Source organism: Hyla sarda, chromosome 9 (assembly GCF_029499605.1).
Source record: "Hyla sarda isolate aHylSar1 chromosome 9, aHylSar1.hap1, whole genome shotgun sequence".
Lineage (NCBI taxonomy): Eukaryota > Metazoa > Chordata > Amphibia > Anura > Hylidae > Hyla > Hyla sarda.
The window spans coordinates 98,716,084-98,743,315 of NC_079197.1; the positions used below are offsets into that span (position 1 = coordinate 98,716,084).

Consider the following 27,232-nt stretch of genomic DNA (forward strand, 5'->3'; position numbering starts at 1 on the left):
GTCCTAACTTAGATATTTACATGTGTGTGGACTGTTTTGATGATGTATGGACTAACTACTGTATGTGTGGTATATAACTTTACACATTATATTGGAGCTAATCTTTGTACCTTACAGGAATTTGCCATGGTGGGGAGGCAGTTACATTTCTCCTGACCTGGCAGGGTACCTCCTAGATAAATCGCCATAAACACAAGGAGACATCTTAGACAACTCTGTATATGCATGCCATATACATTTTATTACAACACTCCATAAACGATATGGTACAGTAGTGTGTGCATTCATCTGTGCAAAAATATAGACAAAATATATTACTCTGAATATATTTGGAGAGTACCGCTCTACAGTTTTGGTACATTTTGAGTTCTCAGTAAAGGGTCACGGCTATAAGCAGGGTGTGTACACTTACGCATATGGTTACAAATAAACTTCTTGACAAGTTCGTTAGGCACTTCTTCTTGAACGTTGCATAACCTGTAACACAACAATGCTTCCACACAAAATACAGTTAGTCTCTTCAACTTAAATAGTAGCAAACATCTTGCAAGACTCAAGCACTTTAGCCTGGGAACTTTCTATCCCAACCTCGACATTCAGGTTGTTTTCTTGGCTCAGATATATACTTAGGACCACGAGACTGTGCCCCTCCATAGGACTTACATGAGTGTCCTACGACACATGAGACAAGCTGGAATCAGTGATGGTCAGGCTCACTGGGACCACCACTTGTACAGCAGCAGCTTGTGCCACTGGGGAATCATGTGTAGGTGACTGTTGGGCCGGCTAAGACACCTCCTCTGCAGGAGTAGGCCGAGGCACTTTAGGTGGTGCCCATTGGTTAGGCCAAACCTCCTTGACCACAGGAGTAGGCCTGGGCGCAGAAGACCCTCGACGCACATATCTGGGGTCCATAACAGGTGACTCAGGATACCATTCTTTTTGGACGACTTGGTGGCAGGGGACCAAATGGATCGTAATTCCAATCTTCAGAGGGGAAGTAGGCGAAGGGGATTTGTGTTGGATTCTTGGGCCTAGTGACAGCTACTGCCCATTCTCCTCGCAGGCTCTGTACCTGGGTGTATTCTACAATCTCCCCATGCTATAGGGTGTGTAGAGGTGTAGGGAGGTCGTCTCTCTTCACCGCTCTCTAGTTGACCAGAATAGTACCACAGTGGTGACAGTCCATTAATGTGCCATACCCCCTCACTCTGTCAAACTTGATGACTGTGACTCTCCGCCACTCTAGGGGTGGCTCTCGCTCTCGGGGTTGTTCCTGCCTTTTAAAATACAAGGCTTTTAGGGTCCTGCTGCTGGACTTTACATACTTCATAAGGCACTACTTTAGGGCCATACTCTCTTCTCCTCTGTGCCCTTAACTTTTCTGTGATTGCAGCAACATCGGCCTCCCGTTTGGCCTTCTCGACCTGGGCGGCTGGGACAGAAGGATGGGACTTCCCTGACAAGGGTAGGAGATAGTCCCATGTGAACTGGATTAATGCAGGCTCGTCGTCAAATAGCCACTTAGGTAATGGTGGTGACTGGGGACGTGCTGCTGGATCTGGGGTGCAGGCCCTGGACTGGGGGTAGATGGAGGGGTAGAGAATGCGGCCTCAGCCAGGGTACTCACTTCCGATTCCTCCGTGTAGATCTCTGCCCAGGATCCCCAGGTCCGGTGGTGGGGTGGCAGCCTCACCGGCGACGGCCCTCTTGAATACTTTGGCGTACCTTCTGCCGGGTTTGCTGGCCAGTTGTCCTCGGGCAGTGGGACTTGGTAGCAGGCCTCCTCGGCCCCGATGGAGATCTTCTGGAGACGGTCAGCTAACTCTTGAAACATGTGCGCCGCGGCCGTGGCGACTCTCCAGGCCTCCAGTGCCATCTTGGGACTCTGCATGCGTACTCTCCTGCGAATACTATGAGTTACGTACATTCTGAATTCCCTAGCTGTCTGACATACAACATCCAGTCAGACAGCAGTAAAGAGCTGGCAACCTCTGGCTTGTCATTCTAGCAGAGCCAGTAAACTTTAAGGAAACAAATAACCCAACTATACATCCTCATTCCTGTGCTTAACCACTTTACCAACCCCTGCATGATGTTACAACCATTACATCCTTATGGCTGCCCACTTCCAGGGCTCGGCCTGTTTACCACCATAAGGTTTAGCATCCTCTATTGGGTAAAATATGTCCACTATTATTTGCCTTCAACTTCCACCTGACTCCTGAACCACCAAGTCGCGACATTCATTTTTCATTTGTTAAGACATATTTTGCACACTTCAGTCAAATATATAACTTAAAACCACATGTCTAAGCAAAAGTTATGAAAATTGTTCTTAACACAGCAATTCTTCGACTCCAAAGGAGTCATGCTCCGGCAGGCAGGAGAGGATAAAACTCCTGTGGATTAATCCTCTAGGGAAATATGGCTGAAGGACTGCTCTTCCCTTGGGCCTAGAGGGTAGTACTAACCTGTAACTCATCACATTCAAATACAATTGTACATTAAACTGGATATTAAATGTCAATGTCCAAAAAATTTAAGATGCAATAATACATGTATTATTATCCAGGTAATAGATAAACAGCTGTAGAATAAAGATTGAAACAGGAAGAGCAGGAGGGAAATGTTTACCCCAGATCCTCAGTGGAGAAAATAAGAAGAAAAGGATAAGACAGGAAGGGCTGCCATCATGTAAATGAATAAAAAAAAGGGTCTGAAAATCATCTCTTGATCAAAAAGTGGGGGTCCTACTGAGATCCTACTGATCCTACTGATCATCAGCACAAAGGAACAAAGTCCAGCCATTGCTATCAATTACTGCGGTATAATATTTGACAGCAATGGTTTCTTGCACCATGGATCTACAATCAAGCTGTGAATTGTAATATATCAGAACAACGTGCTAAACTTTTCCCTAAGAAATTCTACAAATATATCTAGGGTGTATTTACAGTATTTTGCCCTTATTTGATGCCAATGTAAAGTAAATTAATGAACACAGCATCAAATATGCACAAAATACTGTATATGTAAATACACCCATAGTCACTTTAAATAGAGATGATATACATGCAGTAGCGGATGAGCTACTATAGACTGACCTGTTCATAAATAGACTTTCTATTCATAGTGCTCCACACTATGATAATACCTCCTTTTGTGCCCTACATAATAAAAGTGCCTCTTAAATGTGCCCCCACACAGTAGTTACTTTCCTTATAGTACCCCCTACCAGTATATTGCCCCCTCCCCAAATAGTGGCCACACACAGTAGTTACCCCCATTAAAGAGCTCATACACAGTAGTTTCTCCATTTATAGGGCCCACAGACAGTGGTGACCCCCTAATAGTCCCCACAGTAGTTTTATCCCAATATAGTGCTCCTCACAGTAGATAGTAGTGATGTTCCGATATCGGTATCAGTGCTGTTACTGGACATTTGCATGAGGTCTTGTTCTCGTGCAAATGTCCCTGATACCTATTTCAATACCTGCCAGGGGTTTGAGGAAAGAACGGGCGCAGAGAAGCATGGTGAGTTGTGGTGTCACTGAGTTAGTGTGAGGGCGATTAAAGCGGAGGCAGGGAGACTGTACAGCTGCCATACTAAGTGACAAGTGGAGGGAGGACAGACAGCATCACTTCTGGGGTTAGGGCTTCTGGTGACTTGGAAAGCTGGGTGACAAACAATACAGAGTGCAGGGCTCACAGTACTTCTTTGGCTTTATGTGTACTGCCTGGCATCTAGCTTTCCCAGTCTCCTGAAAAGAATATCTGTCTGGTGAGGCAGCTGCATTAAAGACATAAATTACCAGATGTCACACTAGTAGTTTGCCATTCAGGAGACTTATTAAGCTGAGGAAGTACTGTAGGTCATGCAGTAAGAGTCCTGAATGGCAGAATACTAGTGTGACATTTCAGAATACTACTGTGACTCTTCTGGTACTTTACTCCATGTCTCCTCTCCAATTTGACTGCTCCACCAGACATATACTCCCTTCAGGAGACTGGGAAAGCTTGGTGACATAAAGTACACATAAAACTTGGGAAAAAGTGTGAGCCCTGCACTGGGCACTGCCTGTCACCCAGCTTTCCCAGTTTCCTGAAGAGAGCATATACCCATATAGTGACCCACACATTACATGTATACAATTACAATACTAACAGACATGCAAGCACAATTCGGCACAGGACATTTATACACATACACTTAATTTTTATGCAAGATTAGGCAGTTTTAAGGGGTCCACCTCTTGTGTAGCCACCAGCTTCACTGTCCAGCCTGCAGCCCTTCCCTCCTCCTTTACCCCGACTGCAGAGCTGTATACAGCAGGAGGCCAGGGATCTTACTGAGGGGAGGGGGATGGGCCCAGGAAAGAGGAGAGAGGCCGGGTACATCTTCCTGCCTGTATATGCTGAGCCCAGGAGCTTCCAAGCAGAGTCCATGCAGGGCAGGGAGAGCTTTTTACTGACATGCAGTGTGGAGTTCAGGAGGAGGGTGACAGAGCTGGCAGCTGCGGGCCCCTGTACACAGTGCTCCAGGTCCAGGCCCCTGACAGCAGTACTGCCTGTACTGCAGGGGCGGACTGACCGGCTGGTCCGATCGGACGTCGTCTGAGGGCCCGGCTGGGTTAAGGGCCCCCGCCTCTATTGAGGATCAGGGACACTAGTCCCAGATCCTCAGAAGACAGCACTGCCTTCTCCTGTATGTGCGATACACGCACATAAAGGACAATGCGTCCCCTCCATCTGAGCCGCATCTGCAGGTAACACAGAGGAGACGTGACCTCCGCCCCCACGCAGCACGAAGTACAGGTGCCAATGACATCACTCATCGGCACCTGTACTGTGGAGGGGAGAAGACACGGGCCCCTGCTGCTGAGGAGAACGCTGCGTGGGACATCAGGTGAGCATAATTTTTTTTATATGTTAACTCTGCCTAAACCTATGGGGAAGAGGGGGGAGGGAGGGGTAACTCTGCCTATAGGAAAGGGGGGGGGGGCTAACTATGCCTATACTTATGGGGAAGAGGGGGTGTAACTCTGCCTATACCTTTGGGGAAGAGAGGGGGTAGTAACTCTGCTTATACCTATGGGGAAAGGGGAGGGAAGGGGTGGTAATTCTACTTATACCTATGGGGAAAGGGGGGGGGTAACTATGCCTATACTTATGGGGAAGAGGAGGGGTTAACTCTGCCTATAACTATGGGGAAAGGGGGGGTAACTATGCCTATACCTATGGGAAAAAGGGGGTTAACTCTGCCTATACCTATGGGGAAGAAGGGGGTGGGTAACTCTGCCTATACTTATGGGGAAGAGGGGGGGGTAACTCTGCCTATACCATGGGGAAAGGGGGGGTAACTATGCCTATACCTATGGGGAAGGGGGGTAACTATGCCTATATCTATGGGGAAGAGGGGGGTAACTCTGCCAAATACCTATGGGGAAAGGGGAGGGAAGGGGGATAACTCTCCCGATACCTATGGGGAAAGGGGGGTAACTATGCCTATACCTATGGGGGAGAAGGAGAGTGGGTAACTCTGCCTCTACCTATGTGGAAAGGGGGGTTTAACTCTGCCTATACCTATGGGGAATGGGGGGAGTTAACTCTGCCTATAGCTATGGGGAAAGGGGGGGGGACTCTGCTGCCTATACCTAAGGAGAAAGGGGGGTTAACTCTGTTCCTATATCTATTGGGAAGGGGGTTTACTCTGCTGCCTATACCTATGGGGAAGGGGGGTTAAGTCTGCTGCCTATAGCTATGGGGAAGGCTGGGGGGCTAACTCGGCTGCCTATACCTTTGGGGAAGGGGCGTTAACTCAGCTGCCCATACCTACAGGGAAGGGGAGGGGTTAACTCTGCTGTCTATACCTACAGGGAAGGGGTTAACTCTGCTGCCTATACCTACAGGGAAGAGGGAGTTAACTCTGTTGTCTATACCTACAGGGAAGGGGGTTAACTCTGCTGCCTATGCCTGCAGGGAAGGGGGGGTTAACTCTGCTGCCTATAGCTACAGGGAAGGGGGCTTAACCTTGCATCGGAGTGATTATTTGCCCCATGCCTGGCACAGGAGAAGCTGGTCTAGCTCAGGTGGTGTATAGGTTAATCACACCCTGGCATCACGAAAAGGTTAATTCAAACATTACCTTCACCTGACACCACATTTTTTGGCGTCACGAACAGGATACCGGTGTGTGGCTTATTCAAGAACCCCCCCACCCCCCCCTAGTCTGAACTGTGTCCATATTGCAGCAAAAAAAGCATGTCTTTCTGAGAAAAATGGCGCCAGTTTTGTATGGGACTTTGTCTGTTAAAGCATTTATGCTGGGGCCCTACAGAATGCCCTAGAGACTGTTCAGAAGCTGGATGGTATAACCCCAGAGCAGGGCAATGAAGTGATAATGGACAGGTTTATTGATGGAGCTCATAAAAAATGGGATAAGGTCCAACTGAGTATGTTAGCAGTACAAAACCCAGACATGTCCTTTCCTGCCTTCAAACGTCTGGCCATACAAGTGATTGAGTCCAGGATTGAATTGGAAGATGTTTGTACTCCAGTTGCATCTGTTCAGGAACCTCTAAGGGTGACGATCAGGCCTATACCACCACCGTCACCTGTCCCTGCCCCAGTTCAGACAACCCCGCCAGTCGCCACAGTCCCAGAGTATTAGGCAGGACATTGAATAATTAACTAAAGCTATTAAGGAGCTTGCCACCTTGCCTGCTCCACTCTTCTATGAGCAATCCTTACCTAGAAAACCTCCCTCTGCTCCTGCTCTCCGAAACCACAGTTACCATACTCCTCTGCCCGATAGGTATCCTGGGAATAGTAGGCCGTTCTGCACCTACTGTAACAAGTCCGGCCATTGGAAAATGCAGTGCTGAGATTTAAATGGATTCACCCTGAGGTCGAGGAGCAGCCCTCAGGAGAACAGTCATCAGGTCCAACCCTAGAATGACCTAAGTCAGGACTCTCACTCTCCTGCTCCATTGTAACGGTTGTTGTTGAAGGTGTACCTTTAGAGGCGTTGATTGATACCAGGTCACAAGTGTCTACCATGTCTAAACATGTTTTCTATCAGCATTGGGATGCTAGTCTGTTGTGTGAGCATGTTGATGTTGATTTCAGTTTAATTGCAGGTAATGGGCAACCAGTCCCCAGACATGGATGCCGGGAGCAAACTATTCAATTGGGTAACCATGTGCTTACAGGGCAGGGAGTGATTGTAATTAACCTAAAAGAGAAGGGAACTGCTGATTTCATACTGGGGATGAACATTATGAGACATTGTTTTACAGAGATTCTAGATTCCTTGTATGCTTCTCTTTCCAATATTTCTCCCTCAGACCAGCAGGCTGTGCAGCACCACCTGAAAGTCTTACAGGCCGAGCAGAAGTTTGCCAACAAACAATGCGAATTCAAGACATCAGGTCGGTGACCTTGCAACCCAACACGGAGATTATCATATGGTGCCGTGCCGGTCCTGGAGTCAAGAGCCGTGATTATAAGGCCCTGCTGGAACCCATGCAGCTTGAAGACCACCCATTAGTCCGGGCTGCAAGAAGTCTTGTCACTGTCCCAAATAGAAGAGTACCAGTACGGTTGGTGTACTTGTCTGATTCTGCCACTGTCTTACCCAAGTACACTCCAGTGGCCCAGTTGTATCTCCTCAAGTCAAGAGATGTCATGACAGAACGTCTGGTGGCCCGACAGTGAGTTGCTCAAGTTGCCGGTGGATCCAGTGCTGGTCCCTCAGAACCCTGGTGGGCGCAGCTCCAGGTAGGGGACGCCACTAACCCTCAGGACCAGATTAATGGAGTTGTGAATATAGCGAAGAGGTATCATGAAGCCTTCAGTAAGCACCCAATGGACTTTGGGAAAACGTCAATGATCCAGCACCATATCCTCACAGGCGATAGTCCGCCTATCAAAGAGAGACACCGTCCAGTTGCACCAGGAATGTATCAAAATGTAAAGAAGATGCTGGCTGAAATGAAGGAAGCGCATGTGATTCAAGAAAACCAGAGTACCAGGGCAGCGCCTCTCATCCAAATTCAAAGATTATTTGGCAGCCACGTCATTTACAGTTTATACCGATAACAACCCCTTGGCGCACCTGAACACCGCTAAACTGGGTGCTCTTGAACAGCGATGGACTTCGAGGTTACCATAAGACCAAAGCCACAGTTCTGAGAAGATTCTACTGGATTGGGATGCGGAGTGGTATCGAGAAATGGTGCAGTGAATGCTCTGTCTGCAATGTTACCAAAAACGGGCATAAGGACGTGAGGGCACCCCTCCATCCCATTCATAGCAACAGACGCAACCAGTTGGTTGCGCTAGACCACGTGAAACTGGATCCTACCCAATCCGGGTACATGTATGCTCTCACCATGGTTAACCACTTCTCCAACTGGGTTGTTGCTGTTACAGTCAAAGATCTCATGGGCAAAACGGCCGCGCAAATGTTCTACTCCAAGTGGGTCCAAACGCTTGGATGCCCAGAGTCTGTCTTAACTGACCGAGGGCTGGCCTTCGAGGCCCAACTATTCCAAGAACTCTGTCAATTCCACGATTGTAAGAAGCTCAGAACTACCGCCTACCATGCCCAAGGAAACAGGTTGTGTGAAAGGATCAATCAAGTGTTCATCCACATGCTGCGAGCAGCCTCTGTGTCCAGTCATGAGAAGTGGCCTCAACTGCTACCTGAATTGGTAGAAATATACAACACCGTCCACTGTTCCACTGGGTATATGCCTTTCTACCTGATGATGGGGAGGCATGGACAGCTGCCTAAAGACCGTACCTCTGGGCTACAAGCCCCAGCTGATAACTCTCCCTTGTCCCCCCACGAATGGGTATCAGGTCATCAAAGGTGAATCCACGAGGCCCAAGAGATCATCAGCAAAAAATGGAGTAAGCTCGACAGAGGCAACAGGATGACTACAATCGCCATGCAGCGGCCAAACCCTTACTTGTTGGTGACAAAGTATGGTTAAAGTAGTTTCCTAGAATGGACAAGTTTGACTCCATCTTGGATATGGAACCTTACAAGAAAACGGCTATTCCCTACTCTGAGTCTGATGTCGATGAAGTTAGGAAGCCTGATCGTGAACCACAGATTGTCCACAGGAATCGCCTCAAACTCTACCTGAAGGAGGACCTGTCAGTGCTTATGCAACCACCGCCTCCTCCACGTGTGGCACCAATTCGTGAATACGTTCGTAGTGAAGGGATGCATCCTTCTATCGACATCCCTATGTTTTTGCCAACACAGCCGACGTACATCTGTCTACCTCTGGCACCTATTTGTGTCCTTTGGCTCCAGTCTATGAACCTGCTCCAAGAGCTCTAGAGGTAGTCCATGCTCAAATGGTTCCTGTTCAACCAGAAGAAACACCTGCTGCTCTTCCGGATCTACCTCAGGATCCTGTTCCTCAAGAGGTGGTGCTGCGCAGATCTCAGCACCCGGTCCCAGTATTTAAACCAGGGTCATACCAGTTCAGTCCCGGTCCCTAATGATAGCCCCTAATGATAGTCTTGACCCTGGGCTAATAGCGTGCGGCACCGATCGTTGTGCCGCGCACTATTTACCCTTTAGACACGGCGATCAAAGTTGATCACCGTATCTAAAACGAAAGTAAAAGCTTTCCGGCAGCTCAGTCAGGCTGATTGGGATGATCGCGACAAAATCACTATGTCCCGATCAGCTAGGACGCAAGCGGAGGTCCCCTTACCTTGCTCTGTCGCATCCGATCGGTGTGTGATTGCTCCAAGCCTTAGCTACTAGTGATGAACGGCATTGCCCATATTCGAATTTGCGATATTTTGCGAATATATTGATGAATATTCGCCCTATATTCGCGAATTTCGCGTATTCGTTATATTCGCATATGCGAATATTCGCAAATGCGAATATTCGCGTATTCGAGGAAGAAACAGTGAGGGAGTGGACAACTTTACTATTGGTTGCTAGGGATGTTGTTGGTAACCCCTGGCAAGTGTATTTGCACCATTCTAATTGGCCCACAAGTGAAAAGAAGGAATATGCGAATATTCACACATGTGCATATGCGCACATGCGAGAAAAAAGTGAATAATCACTATTTTGAATAAGATCAGTGTGTGCAGTGTTATACCCCCTATGGGAGCTATAACACTGCAAAAAAAGTGAAAAAAAAGTTACTAAAGGTCATTTAACCCCTTCCTAAGAAAATTTTGAATCACCCCCCTTTTCCCATAAAAAAAAACTGTGTAAATAAAAATAAACATATGTGATATCACCGCGTGCGGAAATTTCCGAACTATAAAAATATATTGTTAATTAAACTACACGCAAAAAAATTCCAAAGTCCAAAATAGCGTATTTTTGATCACTTTTCATATCATAAAAAAATGAATAAAAAGCTATCAAAAAAGTCAGATTAATACGAAAATGATACTGATAAAAACTTCAGAACACGGCGCAAAATGTGAGCCCTAATACCTGCCCGTATGCGGAAAAATAAAAAAGTTATAGGGGTCAGAAGATGAGAATTTTTTACGAATACATTTTCCTGCATGTAGTTATGATTTTTTTCAGAAGTGCGACAAAATCAAACCTATATAATTAGGGTATCATTTTAACCGTATGGAACTACAGAATAAAGATAAGGTGTCATCTTTACCGAAAAATGCACTGCGTAGAAACGGAAGCCCCCAAAAGTTACAAAATGACATGTTTTCTTAAATTTTGTCGCACAAAGAATTTTTTTTTCCGTTTTGCCGTGGATTTTTTTGTAAAATTACTAATGTCACTGCAAATTAGAATTTGTGACGCAAAAAATAAGACATCAAATGGATTTTTATGTGAAAAATTGAAAGCGTTATGATTTTTAGAAGGTGATGAGGAAAAAATGAAAATGGAAAAACGCTGAGTCCTTAAGGGGTTAAGAAAAGTACATATGCTAAACAATTTCATGTACAGTCAGAAAAGTTAAGTAAGTAAAATGTATTATGGTCAGAAATGTATATAATACAAATTGTATACAGATAGTGAGTTCATGTACAGTACTAAAAATTTATTAATTCAGGGCTGTTATCTCCTAGTCAATATATTTATACTAAAATGTGAATTGTCAATACTAATTGTTTTTCTTGTCCACTGTGCACAGGGTTCTCTTGTGGCCAGAGAAAGCACCTGATAAGTTAAAATAGCACCTTAAGTGGAAGTAATTGTTGTCCGTACTTCAATATACAAAAAAAAAAATTCTATGTTTCAGGGAGAAGTAGCAAAAAACCGATGGGCCCCGTAGCACAGGCATCTGGGTAGAAAGCCTCGGGCAGCCCGATCCAAAATATGTCTAGTCATTTCATACAAAAGAAAAAAATTGTCTGTCTATGGTTTCATATATGTATATATTATTGTCAGTAATTAAAAGTGTTCATTAGCTTTAAATATCAGCAATATAAGGGTTAAGTGTTGGTACAAAGGTACAAATGACCCATTACAACAAACCATTACAATAACTGTTACTTTCCTCTTGTTCTATGGCATGTGATTTTGTTACACCCAACTTGAGAATGTAAGGACATTCATATAAATGCCACATTAACTCTTACAACTGTTTACATCCCTGTGAAGGACATTCTGATTAATGCCCCAGGAAAATGTATATAGCCCTGTGATGGATGTTTTCACTAATGCCCCAGGAACAATTTTGTTTGTCCTAACTATACCCATTAGGATTTTTCTTCATCATCTGCCTTCCAGGACATTACGCCGAGGATGGCTTTTCTCTAGAGGGGGAGTTTGTGGTGACCCAGTACAGAATAAGTTGTTCTTCTGTACTCCTGCCCATCCTGTGTGGCAGATGTTGCTTCAATGTCCATCTTGGGCCCACTCTCCTCAGGACTCTATAATAATGCAATGTTATGTAATGGTTAAGTTATTGGTATTTCTCTGCTTGTCTCTTTAAACCTTAAACCTGTTGTCATGAACCTTGTTGTTAGGGGAGTATGCAAAGGTAAACCAGGTGACTTTTTTGGACCGTCCTCTTCATGCTCTGCTGCATGGCCATCACTCTCCTTTGTCGTCATCACATCACCGCGCACACCGTCCTGTCATCCAATAGGAGCGGCATGCGCAGCGACGTGATGTCAGCGATGGAGATCGACGATACAGGGCAACGGTGATGGTCCGGAGCAGAAGGGACACGTGAGTATAACTTTCTATATTAGTATTGCACGGATCCCTCAACATACAATGGATTCAAGTAACAATGGTACATTTGGAACAAATTATCATCGTATGTTGAGGGATCACTGTATACTGCAGCATGTTCTTACTGGGCATATTGGGGGAGATTTATCAAAACCTGTGCAGAGAAAATTTGCCCAGGTGCCCATAGCAACCAATCAGCTCACTTCTTTCATTTTTAAAGAGAGCTCTAAAAAATGAAAGAAGCAATACAATTGGTTGCTATGGGCAACTGGGAAACGTTTCCTCTGCACAGGTTTTGATAAATCTCCCCCATTAAATTTGATAGGCCAAATGTAGTCTACTAGTGACCACATATGGTCCATTTTGTGACTATATACCATGCAGGGTAGTATTGCAAGCCAACTGTTTACGATAATGGTTATCCATTTAATGGATCAATGAGCTAAAGTAGGCCTGCCACAACAGGATCCACTTTTATAGAAGGGGTTTTATAGAAGGGGTTATTGTCCTAAGATGTGGGATGTAAGATGTGAGACAGTGACAGGAATAGGCCTCAGGGATTGCTATATTTTCCCAAGATACCATGAAAGTATTTTCAGAAGTTTCAGAAAGCGCATAGCTCATCCAGGGAAAGCTGGGTGAGTTATAGGAAATCCAGGATAGTTTGAAATCCTTAGAAGACAATAGCTGTTTAGGAACATTTTGTAAAGTCCATTTTCAGGCCTGGATTTTTATGAAAAAAAATGTTTTCATATCAACTGGGGCCAGAAATTTAAACAGATTTGTAAATTTTTTCTATTCAAAAATATTAACCCTTCCAGTACTTATCAGCTGCTTTATACTACGGATATACTACAGAGAAATTTGTATAGTTCTTTCCAGTCTGACCACAGTAATCTCTGCTGCCACCTCTGTCCATGTCAGGAACAGTCCAGAGCAGGAGACGTTTTCTATTGGGATATGCTTCTAATCTGGACAGTTCCTGACACGGACAGTAGGGTCAGCAGAGAGCACTGTCGTCAGACAGAAAAAAACTTCACAATTTTCTCAGTAGTATACAGCAGCTGATAAGTACTGGAAAGATTAAGATTTTTATGTAGAAGTAATTTACAAATCTGGCAATTGAAGGAGAAGCACAGGTGCACCGGCACTACAACAACCACAATGCCCTTAGATATGCAGAGAACGGGCCGATGATGCAGTGACTCCAAATAAGTGAGTATCTCTAGGTGGTGCAGACTATGAAACGAGGAGTAATAATCCTTTATATACAAGAGAAGAGAAGTCGCACTCACCCAGTTAGATGCAAAATTCAGATCCTTTTATTAGACACCAGTAGTGGATGACAGGATAAAAAGTCACTGACACGCGGGGAGCAAGGGCGCACGCCCTTGACCCAGGGTATACAACAGGAGGCGACTAGTTTCGCGTCACAACACGACGCTTCTTCCGGCCAATAGGTATACGTCTACCTGTCATTTGCGGCAGGTAGGCGTATACCTATTGGCCGGAAGAAGCGTCGTGTTGTGTCGCGAAACTAGTCGCCTCCTGTTGTATACCTTGCGTCTAAGGGCGTGCGCCCTTGCTCCCCGCGTGTCAGTGACTTTTTATCCTGTCATCCACTACTGGTGTCTAATAAAAGGATCTGAATTTTGCATCTAACTGGGTGAGTGCGACTTCTCTTCTCTTGTATATAAAGGGTAATTTACAAATCTGTTTAACTTTCTGGCACCAGTTGATTTTAAAACATTTGTTTTCCACTTGATTCCACCGGAGTTCCCCTTTAAAAGTCAGGTTGCTGTCGAGCATTTCATTCCTATTCTGGGCCCGTCCAGGTTTTCAGTGTGGCCCATATTAGCACAGTTGCTGAAGACAGCTGGTTACTGGGTTTATATACAAGGTGTAACTAGGAGAAACTTGAACAGCTGATGAGAATTGGCTATTGGAAGGCTGCAGTCTTAGGGTACATTCCCACACGGCGTATTTGCTGCGTATTTGCTGCGTATTTGCTGCTGCGTATTTTATTTTCTCTGTTGAAGTCAATGGGTAGGAAAATACGCAGCACCAAATACGCAGCAAATACGCAGCAAAATACGCCGTGTGGGAACGTACCCTTAGGGCGCGTTTCCACTTGGCATATATGCAGCATATTTCACGCTGAGCAAAATCTGCAGCAGCAGGAAATACGTTGCGTATCCCTTGCTCACTATACACACAGGGCTTTCCGGCAGAAGCCTTATGCATGTAGTGAGTTTTCGAGGCGGGGCCGTGTGCCGGCATGACTGACGGGCCTTGTGTGTATGGTGAGCGAGGTATACGCAGCGGATTTCCCGCTGCTGCTGCAGATTTTGCACAGCATGAAATACGCTGCGTATGCGCCAATTGGGAACGTGCCCTTAAAGGAGTTGTCCAGCGAAAACGAACTTATCCCCTAAGGATAGGTGGCTTATCTCTGGAACAGGGCCCCAGCTCTCAGTTGGGAGTCTGTGTGGTGGGTGGTACTCGCTCCATTCATTTGTATGAGTGCCAGAGATATTCCCATAAAAATGAATAGAGCACATGCAGTCTACCGCACGCGCTCCTCACTTATACCTGGGGTCCTGTTCTGGAGATCTGGGGGGAGGGGTTTGGTGGCTGGTCACTGATCAGCTACTTATTTGAGTTATGTATTTACAAACAGCAGAACACCTGTCCACAGGTTGTGTGTGGTATTACAACTGTGCCCCATTCACTTCAATGGAACTGAGCTGCAATACTACATACAACCATAGGAAAGGTGTGGTGCTGCTTTTTTATTTTTTTAAGAAGAAATTGGGGGAGATTTATCAAAACCTGTCAAGAGGAAAAGTTACTGAGTTGCCCATAACAACCAATCAGATCTCTATTTTTCAGAGGCCTTTTCAAAAATAAAAGAAGCAATCTGATTGGTTGCCTGGTCTGTTTTAGGTAGTGTGAATGCAGTTGCATGACCTGAACTTCATCAAAGGGTTCTATAGTGATCTAAGTTAAAGGGGTACTCTGGTCCGATCTGCGAGTACAGATGCATGGAGGCCTGGAGGTGGCATGATACATGGAGATGCATAGAGGGGGCATGATGCATGGAGGGGACTTTGTGCGGTAATCAACACTGCTCCATGTATAGGGAGAGCCGGGCGCCGGGACCCCTGCAATGAGACACTTATCACCTATAGACCCCACCCCAACTAATAAAAATCAAAAGTGTGTCATTTTGGTCTCTGTTCCATAAGAATTTGCTAAATGGAAAAGTGCAGACTTCTGTGCTAGGTCATTGAGATGCATCCAGTAAAAAATGTGTATTACAAGGTATATATTTTCTAACATGGGACACTACGTATAGTTTGAAGGATTTCTACTCAACCAACTGCTGGGAATGGAAGATTCACCTCTTTTACATCTATATGCATACAATACATCATGAATATAATTATGAATCGCATATTTATACACAAAGGATAATGGTGGTTGTATGATACTGTAAATGCTTGATAAGGCTGGGATGTGCAGGGGAGTTATTCCTGGAGGCAGATGATGGGTTAATGTAGCAGCAGATGGAGGGTTAAAGCCAAGCAGGAGGAGTCTGCTCATTTTAGGCACTAGGACCAGGGAGCAGACTCACCCACCCTGGCAGGAATCCCTTGGCTTGAAGCTCGGATAACAAAGGCAGATTGGAAATTGCCTTCATTCCAGCAGCATCCTCAGCTTGTACCAGTGTTAGTGCGGTGAGTAGACGCTGCTTTCCAGTAACATCCTGCATGTGCATGTTAAGGGGACCGTCTACAATGGTGGGGAATGTATCAAAGATTACATGCGCTTTTTGAAAGCAATTATCATTCACTGCATTCAGACCAATGTCTTTTCCGTGAATCTGCAGACATTATCAATGATTCACTATTAGCTGTCCGTGCTGTTTGTATTCCGAGCACGTCTATTGCTCACATTTTAATAATGCGCTGAGCAAAATTGATAGGAAGCTTGGAACTCCACAGGGAAGATCTAGTGAGGGCTGTCATCCCTTATGTCACATAGGTGACAGACACTGAGAAGATACGTGCGGTGGCAATCGTAGAAGGTGGTTGTTACGGAAACGGTGGATTTAATAGATGAGACGTAAAATGAAAGATTTCACTAAATGCAATGCACGTGTGCTACAGTGTAGAAGAGGTTACAGATGATACTGTAATGTCTAATACAATACATACTATACAATAAAAATATACATTTTATATTAATTATTTATCATCTACATAGGGAAAAAATAGGTTTTTACCAAAATAACATAAAATAGGTGCTTTACAATCACATGGGCAGGAGGGGTCTAAAGGGAATAAGATTTTCCTGCTGGATAAAGTGTATTGGGACAATGAATGCATGGAAAGGTGTGGACTGCTATTGTTAATGCCGCCATACAGTCATGTACTAATATATCCTTCAGCACACTACAGGAGGAGGTGAAGGTTGGCGATATTTAGTAAAATATGTAGAATGTGGGAGAGGCCAATTGTCATCTGGGATTAACCCCTTGGTGGGCATTCTTATATTGCATGCTGCAGATGGGATGTGTTAACAGTTGCCTTGTTCCACCCATTCTCTGCAGCATGGTGCTTAACAGGGATGTGATAGAAGTGTCTGTATAAATCCACATGTACATTTGTCACATAGAAAGCCCTTCAACAATACACAGAGCAGATTCAGGACCGGTTATCTCTACACAATCTAATCTATACTGTAATTTTGGACTGCCGTAATGATGCCTACCTGTCACAAAGGAATCATTTCTTTCTATTTGGCTGTCAAATGATCATGAGTATTTTTGGTTGGCACAGCTGTGAAAGAGCAAATGTGAATGAGGATTAGCTGTGTCAGCTATTGATCAATAATTCTTTGTTATAGGGAGATGGCCTTTCTGAACCCTATGCTTTATAGGTCTGCGTTTGAGGAACAATAGTATTCAGGTGCATGTGTCTGGATTTGCATAATTCAGTAAAGGTGGATTTCCAAATTCATGTTTTACATCATCCTATGTACAATATCAGCTATTTCACAAATAGACACTATGCTTCTTATTCTGTTCGATCAACCTTCATAGCCAATAAATTAATGACAATAGGTCTCTAAACTGCACATATGTGACATACACTAGTGATCATGATGACATGTAGTTTTCTTGGCCTCTTGTCAGTGATCCCATTGAAGAACTCAATCTTGAGCCTCACCAATTCGGACATGGCTGCTCACAGGAAGCATAGGTTACATTCAAAGGTATGAGAGTGACAGGCTTTAGGCGGAGCTTCCATTTAAACCACTCCCAACCATTATCAATTGGGGGAAGAACAGACATTCTTCAAAAGTCATCATGCCTATATAAAACTTCTTAAAGACAACCATTCAAATTGTATTGAGAAATGCTTCTATGGAGGGGTGGTCCTTTCTGCATTGTATATGGTAGAACTGAAAATCTCTCACAAAAAAACTACTTTGGATAAAGAAGTTTTCCAGGCACATGGTCATTATCTAGCTTCCCCCTGCTACTTCCTCTACCTTTCTCTAATAGCTGGGATCTAAGCATTGAATATGCACCTTCATCTCTTGTTCTGTATGTCATAGACCACTCTGGATTTATACATTTTTGGATTTCTAACTAAAACATGGTTGTATATGACCCAAAGGAGTCCAGGATTCAGAACTGTGGCCAATTGTGGCAAAGGATGTGTTTAGAAAAATGTATGCAACTTCCCAATTTGGTGCAAATTTATGTCTGCATTCTATTGGCCTCATTAATTTTGGTTGATAGCTATCCAATAAGTAGTTATGCAATTTGTATGGCTGCCTTAAGCAATGAATATAGATATAATACATATGGTATTAGTGGATAATGAAGTAAAATTGGGGCAACAATTAAATTATATTGACTAGTGTGTGGCTATTGATTGGGTAGGTATTTGTAGGTATGAAAAGTTGGACTAGGACCTCGTGGTTTGTTGAACTTAGTCCATGATATTTTGACATGCAAGCCTCTAAATATTGTTAGATTTGGTCATAAAACTAAATCAGCATTGACCAAACAGGACAGCTTATGAGATGGGTCATGTGATTGCTGGCTGTAAAAGGTAAGTGGCCACAGAATGAATGATTTGTCATGAAGTTTAACCACTATTGAGATATTGAGTCAATAATAGTTCTGTGAAACAAGAACAATCGGATATAGAGAATTTGTGTGCTTTAAATAATTTGAAAAATGAACCGAATCCAAAAATGTCAAATTTGCAATATGTCTTTGGCAATTTAGTGACCCATGATGTCTGAATAAAAGACATGCGTCATTCTAGTAATAATTTTTCAGTAGATGATCAGTGTTATGGCTTAACGGTTTAGTTAATGGGACATGTTATTTGTATTGATTTGTAGTTCTATGAAATGAAAATGGATTTAATTTATTTTCCGTTTTATTCTTGCTGAAAACTGGTGGCATCTGTGACCACAAATAGATTCTAGTAATACAAGCAATAGGCTGCCATGACTGAATAAATAATCTGTATTGTTAGGCAGAGAATTTAGTCTTTCCCTATGAAATTAGTCATGTAATCCTGATTCGTACAGTATCATGTTAGATTTAGACAGGTCCTGTAATCCTATCTGAATGCCCTCTCACACGATGCCGGGGCTGGCAGCTTTGCCTTCGGTCATACAACGTGCAGGACATGCCATGTGATAATTGGCTTTCTTGTTGCATCTCTCAGCCATGGCAACTGATTCTTTTGTGTCGACTAAGGCTGCGGCAGAATCAAATAGATGACATCATGCCACATGTGCTAGGAGTGCCTTTTTATATTTAGGAAATGTGGTGGCTTGTGAAAAATGAAACAGATTCATGAAGATGACTCATGGGAAACACTGCAAACTGCACATAAAAGCGTTTTTATAGGCGAACTTTAAAACAACGCTCTATAATAGTAAAGACTTGGAAGTAAAAATACAAGAAGATAGTTTAGTGATGAAAATATTTTTGTTCTCCTCAGCTACTTACAAGATCCACTTATACATGATGATGTGCAAGCAAAATAAATACCAGCATTTTGGACCATACACACAATATAGAACAGACAATATTTCAAGTATATCATCCATACCACGTTATGGGAGACATTTTTTCATACGTTTTTATAAGATTTTTTTTAATACATTTTATTGTCTTATTTTATCGAAGCTTGAATCTCTTTAATGTAATGACATAAACATTTGGTATGCCCATTACATTCCTGGCAGTTAACACAGCTGTCAGCTGTCTGTGACATGGTCAAAAAACCAGGCGTGTCCTACACAAATGTATCTCATAAATGCCAAGTGCTCAAATGCAGCCTAACATAATGTTAAAGAGACTGTATACCTTCTGATTAATGGCATTTACCAGATTATACATGGTTTTGCAATTTTTCAAAGGGCATTGCTTTGGCTTTACCCTATTACTTGACTGGTTCCTTTTACAACATGGAGCAAAATCTCTAATAAAGCAAAGCTGTGGTACCTCAACAGAATGTAGTTCACTAAGTATACCAGCCTGTGTTCTGACTGGGCATCTAGTGGATTCAAGATAACCAGGTTCACACCTGCATTGGAGGCTCTGTTGGGTGCTTCAGTCGCAAGTTCCGTAAAAATGCCAGATAAAACAACACCATGTATAGAGTGTAATGGCTCCACCAATGCTTTTTTATTTTATTTATTTTCATTGCTTGTGTGAAAATAGCTGAAGAAACACCTGGGAGGGTGATAAAAAGAAAAAAAAAATACAGCATATAAAAAAAAATTTAGGGTAATGTTCAGGACATTTTCCAAATTTGTGAAGCGCAGCAATCAAAGCTTTAGAGTACGTTCCCACCTGGCATATACCCAGCGTACTTGGCGCTGTGCAAAATCTGCAGCAGCAGCGGGAAATATGCTGCGCATTCCTCGCTCACCTTACACACAAGGCTTTCCGGCGGCAGCCCTATGTGTGTAGTGAGTTTTGGAGGCGGAGCCGCGCGTCACAGACACGCTGGCACACGACCTCGCCTCCAAAACTCACTGCACACATAGGGCTGCCGCCGGAAAGCCTTGTGTGTAGGGTGAGAGAGGGATATGCAGCGTATTACCCGCTGCTGCTGCAGATTTTGTGCAGCGTGAAATACGCTGCATATATGCCTGGTGGGATCGTATCCTTAAGGTATAAGCCCAAAAACTTTTGCGTTCAGAGAATGATCAGAACTTAGTCACTAGCTTACTATATTTGGGCCAACGACCTCAATGGGGCCCATGCACACATATACATTGGCATTCCATTTTTTACAGGATGCCAATGTATACATACAACACGTTGGCAAATCATGATGTTAACGCAGACTAAGAATTTGACAGATTAATTCTGGATATTTATCAAAACCTGTCCAGAGGAAAAGTTGCCCATAGCAACCAATTAGATTGCCTCTTCCATTTTTAACAAGGCCTCTGAAAAACGAAGGAAGCAATCTGGTTGCTATGGGCAACAGAGCAACTTTTCCTCTGTGTTGGTTTTGATGAATCTCCCCATAATCTATATAATATAATCTATTTTATATCCATATAGTACGGATGTCTTAAAATGTTAAAATGTTGCAGGAGGGTTCCTCATTATTAAAGGATGTGTATTTTCTAGCCCAAAAATCGATTTTTCAGCCAACTGTTTTTTATTTAGGCTACATAAAAAAACGAAGTGTTTTTATAGAATTTTAATGAATTACATGGGACATTTATTGTAATATACAGTGCAAGCATTATAGTCTTTATAGACATTTGTACACCAGACACAAACTGATTACAAAATGACACATTATCATTTATTTAACACTATAGATTATCTGCAAAAATATTTCTTTGTAATTGTATTTGTAATTTAAATATCACTAGACTTCTTGTCTCTTTCTCTGCTTCTTTTAATTAATCCAATAAAATTCTATTTAAAACCCAAATCCTCAGACAAAGTGTCACCTTTGCAGCAATAAACTAAGCCCATTAATCTTCCAGGACCAGACAATGCCCTGAATTTGCATGGGCTCAGGTGTTCCGGCTGCTGTTTGTCTCAATTAGCAATCTCTGCTTTCCACCATGCCTCAGTTGAGTCACTTTTGGTATAAATTATTCACAAACTTTGAGTAACATGAGAATGTGCCAGTAACAAGTAAAAGGAATTATTAATGTTACAAGGGGATTGCCCTGTTTTGTAGTATCTCTGGGCGAGACATGGGAGAAACATTCTCATCTCTGCATGAATAACTCTTTTTAGGTCTCCAGAGGCGCTCAGACATGGAGCTCGAATTTGGCCACTTTGACGAAAGGGATAAGACCAGGAATGCGCGAACATCTCGAATGAATGGATTGCCCAGTCCGACACACAGTGCCCACTGCAGCTTCTACAGAACCCGCACTTTGCAAGCTCTCAGCAATGAAAAGAAAGCGAAAAAGGTCCGGTTCTATCGTAATGGAGATCGATATTTCAAGGGAATAGTGTATGCTGTGTCTCCTGACCGATTCCGAAGTTTTGATGCCCTGCTGGCTGACCTGACTAGGTCACTCTCTGATAATATTAATTTGCCCCAGGGTGTTCGCTACATCTACACAATCGATGGAATGAACAAAATCAGCAGTATGGATGAACTTGAGGAAGGTGGGTAGAAGCTTTCAAGATTTTTTATGACAGGACCATTTAAGGGGGAGATTTATCAAAACCTGTGCAGAGGAAGAGTGGTGCAGTTGCCCATAGCAACCAATCAGATTGCTTCTTTCATTTTCCACAGGCCTCTAAAGAGGCCTGTGGAAAATGAAAGAAGCAATCTGATTGGTTGCTATGGGCAACTGCACCACTCTTCCTCTGCACAGGTTTTGATAAATCTCCCCCTAAAAGTTTGGAGACACCTTTTCATTCCTTGGTTTTTCTTGTTATGCTTTTTTTCCCCTCCAACATACTAAAGTTAAAGTGAAAACATAAAAACTATGAAGTAGCATGTCTGGAATAAAGTAGTAACCAAAAAATGTTAAGGAAAACATAAGTGATAGAATCATTAAAACTTATGTAGAGGAAGCGTTAAGCAGTTGCCCATAGCAACCAATCAGATTGCTTCTTTCATTTTTGAAAAGGCCTCTGAAAAATGGAAGAAGCAACTGTGCCACTTTTCCTCTACACAGGTTTTAATACATTTCCTCATTATTGTTTTATGTTTTAAATTCTTCATAGGAGCCATTTTGTGCTTTGACAGCTTTGAACACTCTTGGCATTCTCTCAATCTGCTTCATAGAGTGGTCACCTTGAATGGTTTTCCAACGTTCTTGGAGTTCCCATAGAAGCTGGGCACATGTTAGTGTGTTCACATTTTTTTTAAATCAACTGGTGCCAGAAAGTTAATCAGACTTGTAAATGATTTCTACTTAAAAATCTTTATCCTTCTAGTACTTATCAGCTGCTGTATAATACAGGAGGAAGTTCTTTTCTTTTTGAATTTCTTTTCTGTCTGTCCACGGTGCTCTCTGCTGACACCTCTGTCCATGTTAGGAACTGTCCAGAGCAGGAACAAATCCCCATAGCAAACCTCTTCTGCTCTGGACAGTTCCTGACATGAAGAGAGGTGTCAGCATAGAGAACACCGTGGACAGGCAGAAAATAAATTCAAAAAGAAAAAAACTTCCTCTGTATTATACAGAAGCTGATAAGTACTGGAAGGATTAAGATTTTTAAATAGAAGTAATTAACAAATCTGTTTAACTTTCTGGCACCAGTTGATTTAACAAAAAAAAAAGTTTTCCACCTGAGTACCTGTTTAAATATGTTTTATAACATAATTATTATATCATAGAGAACAAAAACAATAGCAGCAAAACAGCCTTTCCGAAAGTCATGCTTGGGTGCAAAGCTGCAACAAATAGATCCTGGTCATCAGATTCCACAGAAGACAGTAAAAATGTATAGAACCTGCAGCCCAAACTAGAGAAAGACACTTTGTAAATTCAACAAATTCATGGAGGGCAGCGGCTTCTGTACAGATTTACTATAATTATCTTATCACACACTGTACATTCAGGATAAATATATTGAATTGAACATTTTATTATTAAAACACAGATGAAACTCCAAAAATTTGAATATCGTGCAAAAGTCCATTGTATTTCAGTAATGCAACTTAAAAGGAAAGGAAGCGTGAAGTGCTCCAAAATCTCCTGGTAGATGGATGCATTGACCCTGGACTTAATGAAGCACAGTAGACCGACACCAGAAGATGACATGGCTCCCCAAATCATAGTAATTGGGGGGATTTGGGGTTTTCATGAGCTGTGAGCCATAATCATCACAATTATGATAAATCACAGCTTGCACTATCTTGCTTTGTATGTAATGAGTCTCCCTCATATATTAGTTTCACCTTTTAAGTTACATTACTGAAATAAATGAACTTTGCACGATATTCACAGTTTCACCTATCTGTGCTTAAAGGGGTTATCCACCTTAAGGTGATTTTCGTACTTACCTGCCAGACGGTTATAAACATGCTTTTCTTTAGGTTATACGGCTATGTTCTATGTCAACCATAATGCTGTGGCTATCTTTTTGAAACTGATTATTTCCTGTTTACAAAATCCAACAATTCCTTGTTTGTAAGTGTGAGGTCACTTTTCTCCCTCCCACACATCAGCCACCTCACCCATTGAAACACATCTGTGCTCCCTTCAATGCAATAGACCAGTGTTTTCAAACCAGGGGGCCTCCAGCTGTTCCAAAACTACAATTCCTTGCAGAATGATCTTCTTCCCACCCATTGGTTGCTCCACCTATTGAGGTAAAGACAGGTTCCCTCTAAACACTTGACTAGTGATGTAATGTCTCGGGCCACATTGCAACCTGGGAAAACCTGAGACGACGATTTTTATGCTGTTAAATATAAACATTGGGGAAAAAATCACAGAAGAATTTCAGACCCCCATCAAACACAGGTACAGATAGTGTACTATATAATGAACTAACCATAATACTACTTTAACTATAGGCAGAGGCTAATGGGTTCCACAGCAAAATGGGTACCTCCTACTCTGCTCAGCTGCTGGCATCTATCTATCTATCTATACATAAACTTTGTCTGTCACATGCACTTTAACTCAATATATATGGGTCTGCTGGCAGTCCTTTGACAACCGAAATAAAACTATTACTTGAAATGTTGGCTTTTACTTAGCTGATTCTATAGTTTTACTTAGAGGTGTTTTAACAGTCAGATTTGCCTGGGAGGCGCTCATCTACTGCTGTACTGAAACATGCATGTTCAGCTGAGATGTATGTGCATGTTAATAGGAAAGCTGGCTAACAGCTGTACAATGCATATGGCCTCCTTTACGGAGAACACATGGTATCTACTGATGTAACTCACCAGGGAAGTCATTATACTACATTTAATTTTAATGTTTAAATGAAGCAAACATTAAAACCACAAGTTCACAACCCAAGCTTTGATAAAAATGTATTGTACCAGCTGTGAGACAGTGACAAGAATAGTGGTCAGGGATTGATATATTTCCCCAATGTAACTGTCATGTGTAGCTACTAGGTTTCAGAAAGAGCATATCTCTTCCTGGGAAAGCTGGTTGAGATATGAGAAATCCATGAAAGTTGAATCCCTAACAACCATAGATGCTCATGACTTTAGTAAAGTCTGTTTTTGGCCCTGGATTTTTATGGAATAAAAAGTTGGTTACATGGGTTGGTAGTGGGGTCTTTCATTCCCTTCCCATAAGTGCTGAAGACAGCTGGCTCCTGGGATATAAAACAAGATGAAAATCTGTCTCCAGGCAGAAGCTGGGAGAACTGTATACCTCGGATGGAAGTTGGAGTTCGAGAGTTTTCAGCCTCAAAAAAGGGACAAATTAAAGTGTGTCAGAAACACATTAGATTTTTTGGGTGACTGGTAGTAAGCTATATATATGAAGTTTATTGTATAGTAAGCACTCTGGCAAGCTGTATTTTGTGCCTAAATATTAAGGCTTTATTTTTGTTTGTTAAAAATAAAAACAGAGAAGCCCTGTTTAAACTTTACTTACTCGTCTCTGTCTCTGTGAGATAAGCTTGGAAGAGTCTCACTGCTCTTACATTAAAGAAACCTTCTTTTCTCTAGATGTAGAGGACATGGACATAGAGGTGAGGAACTCCAAAACAAAATCGTTTATTAACCCTTGCCACTCGTGTATTAACTAAATTAAATGCTTTGAGTCAATCACTGTAAAACATTTTGATATGTCATAAAGACAGAGAAAAGTCCTTAGCTGAGTACTTTTTTAAACTCATTCTAAAGACCGATGGGGATCTCCTCAATTGATTACAACTTTTGACTTGTTTCTATGAAAAGTTTTGGTTTACAAAGTTTTTTAAATGACAGGGATACTTTACCATGAGAACTGTGAACTTATGGAACAGTCTACCTCAGGAACTGGTCACCACAGGTAAAATTAACAGCTTTAACCCCTTAAGGACCAGGCCATTTTACACCTTAAGGACCAGAGCGTTTTTTGCAAATCTGACCACTGTCACTTTAAACATTAATAACTCTGGAATGCTTTTAGTTATCATTCTGATTCCGAGATTGTTTTTTCATGACATATTCTACTTTAACTTAGTGGTAAAATTTTTTGGTAACTTGCATCCTTTCTTGGTGAAAAATCACCAAATTTGATGAAAAAAATGAAAATTTAGCATTTTTCTAACTTTGAAGCTCTCTGCTTGTAAGGAAAATGGATATTCAAAATAAAATTTTTGGGGTTCACATATACAATATGTCTACTTTATGTTTGCATCATAAAATTTATGAGTTTTTACTTTTGGAAGACACAAGAGGGCTTCAAAGTTCAGCAGCAATTTTGAAATTTTTCACAAATTTTTCAAACTCACTATTTTTCAGGGACCAGTTCAGTTTTGAAGTGGATTTGAAGGGTCTTAATATTAGAAATACCCCATAAAAGACCCCATTATAAAAACTAAACCCCCCAAAGTATTCAAAATGACATTAAGTAAGTGTATTAACCCTTTAGGTGTTTCACAGGAATAGCAGCAATGTGAAGGAGAAAATTCAAAATCTTCATTTTTTACACTTGCATGTTCTTGTAGACCCAATTTTTGAATTTTCGCAAGGGATAAAAGGAGAAAATTTTTACTTGTATTTGAAACCCAATTTCTCTCGAGTAAGCACATACCTCATATGTCTATGTTAATTGTTCGGTGGGCGCAGTAGAGGGCTCAGAAGGGAAGGGGCGACAAATGGTTTTTAGGGGGCATATCACCTTTAGGAAGCCCCTATTTTTACCTAAAATGCTTGGTTTCCCACAAATTTTACATTTTTAGAAAGGATAATAGCAGAAAATATCCCCCAAAATTTTAAGCCCAATTTCTCCCGATACAGAAAACACCCCATATGGGGGTGAAAATTGCTCTGCTGGCACACGACAGGTCTCAGAAGAGAAGGAGTCACATTTGGCTTTTTGAAAGCAAATTTTGCTCTGGGGGCATGCCGCATTTAGGAAGCCCCTATGGTGCCAGAACAGCAAAAAAAAAATACATGGCATACCATTATGGAAACTAGACCCCTCGGGGAACGTAACAAGGGGTAATGTGAACCTTAATACCCTACAGGTGTTTCACGACTTTTGCATATGTAAAAAAAATATTTACAAGACCGTGCTCCTTGCTGCGGCTGGGTAGCTCTTACGAGCAGACACACTGAGCTATCCGGCCGCAGCAGGGAGCGCGCTCTTGTTATTGCTGTTGGCGCATTCACAGCATATTGCATGCTTCGTGTGACTCTGCCCTTATAGTTGATGTTTTTTTCATTTGATGTTTTTTTTTTGTTTGTTTTTTAAATTAAAAAAAGTCTGTAGTTAGTTAAGCAGCCATGGGGTGACAATAATTAAGGTTATGTACTATACAACATATTGTCAATATCAAGCACTCTAAATCATAGAGGAGAGATG

General features: G+C 42.4%; 1 protein-coding gene across 2 annotated transcripts in view; it reads left to right on the plus strand.

Moving 5' to 3' along the window:
• Positions 1–15,829: 15,829 nt before the first annotated feature.
• Positions 15,830–27,232, plus strand: part of DCX (doublecortin) — a 119,465-nt gene continuing 108,062 nt past the window's right edge. Inside the window, exons 1-2 of one of the 2 annotated variants that reach the window (XM_056540571.1) lie at positions 15,830–15,945; positions 21,519–21,899. In XM_056540571.1, coding sequence (XP_056396546.1) covers positions 21,539–21,899 — 361 coding nt within the window. In that variant the 5' untranslated portion in view covers positions 15,830–15,945; positions 21,519–21,538. Of the gene's footprint in view, positions 15,946–21,518; positions 21,900–27,232 lie in introns of those variants that run through there. The other variant, XM_056540570.1, reaches the window with a different exon arrangement.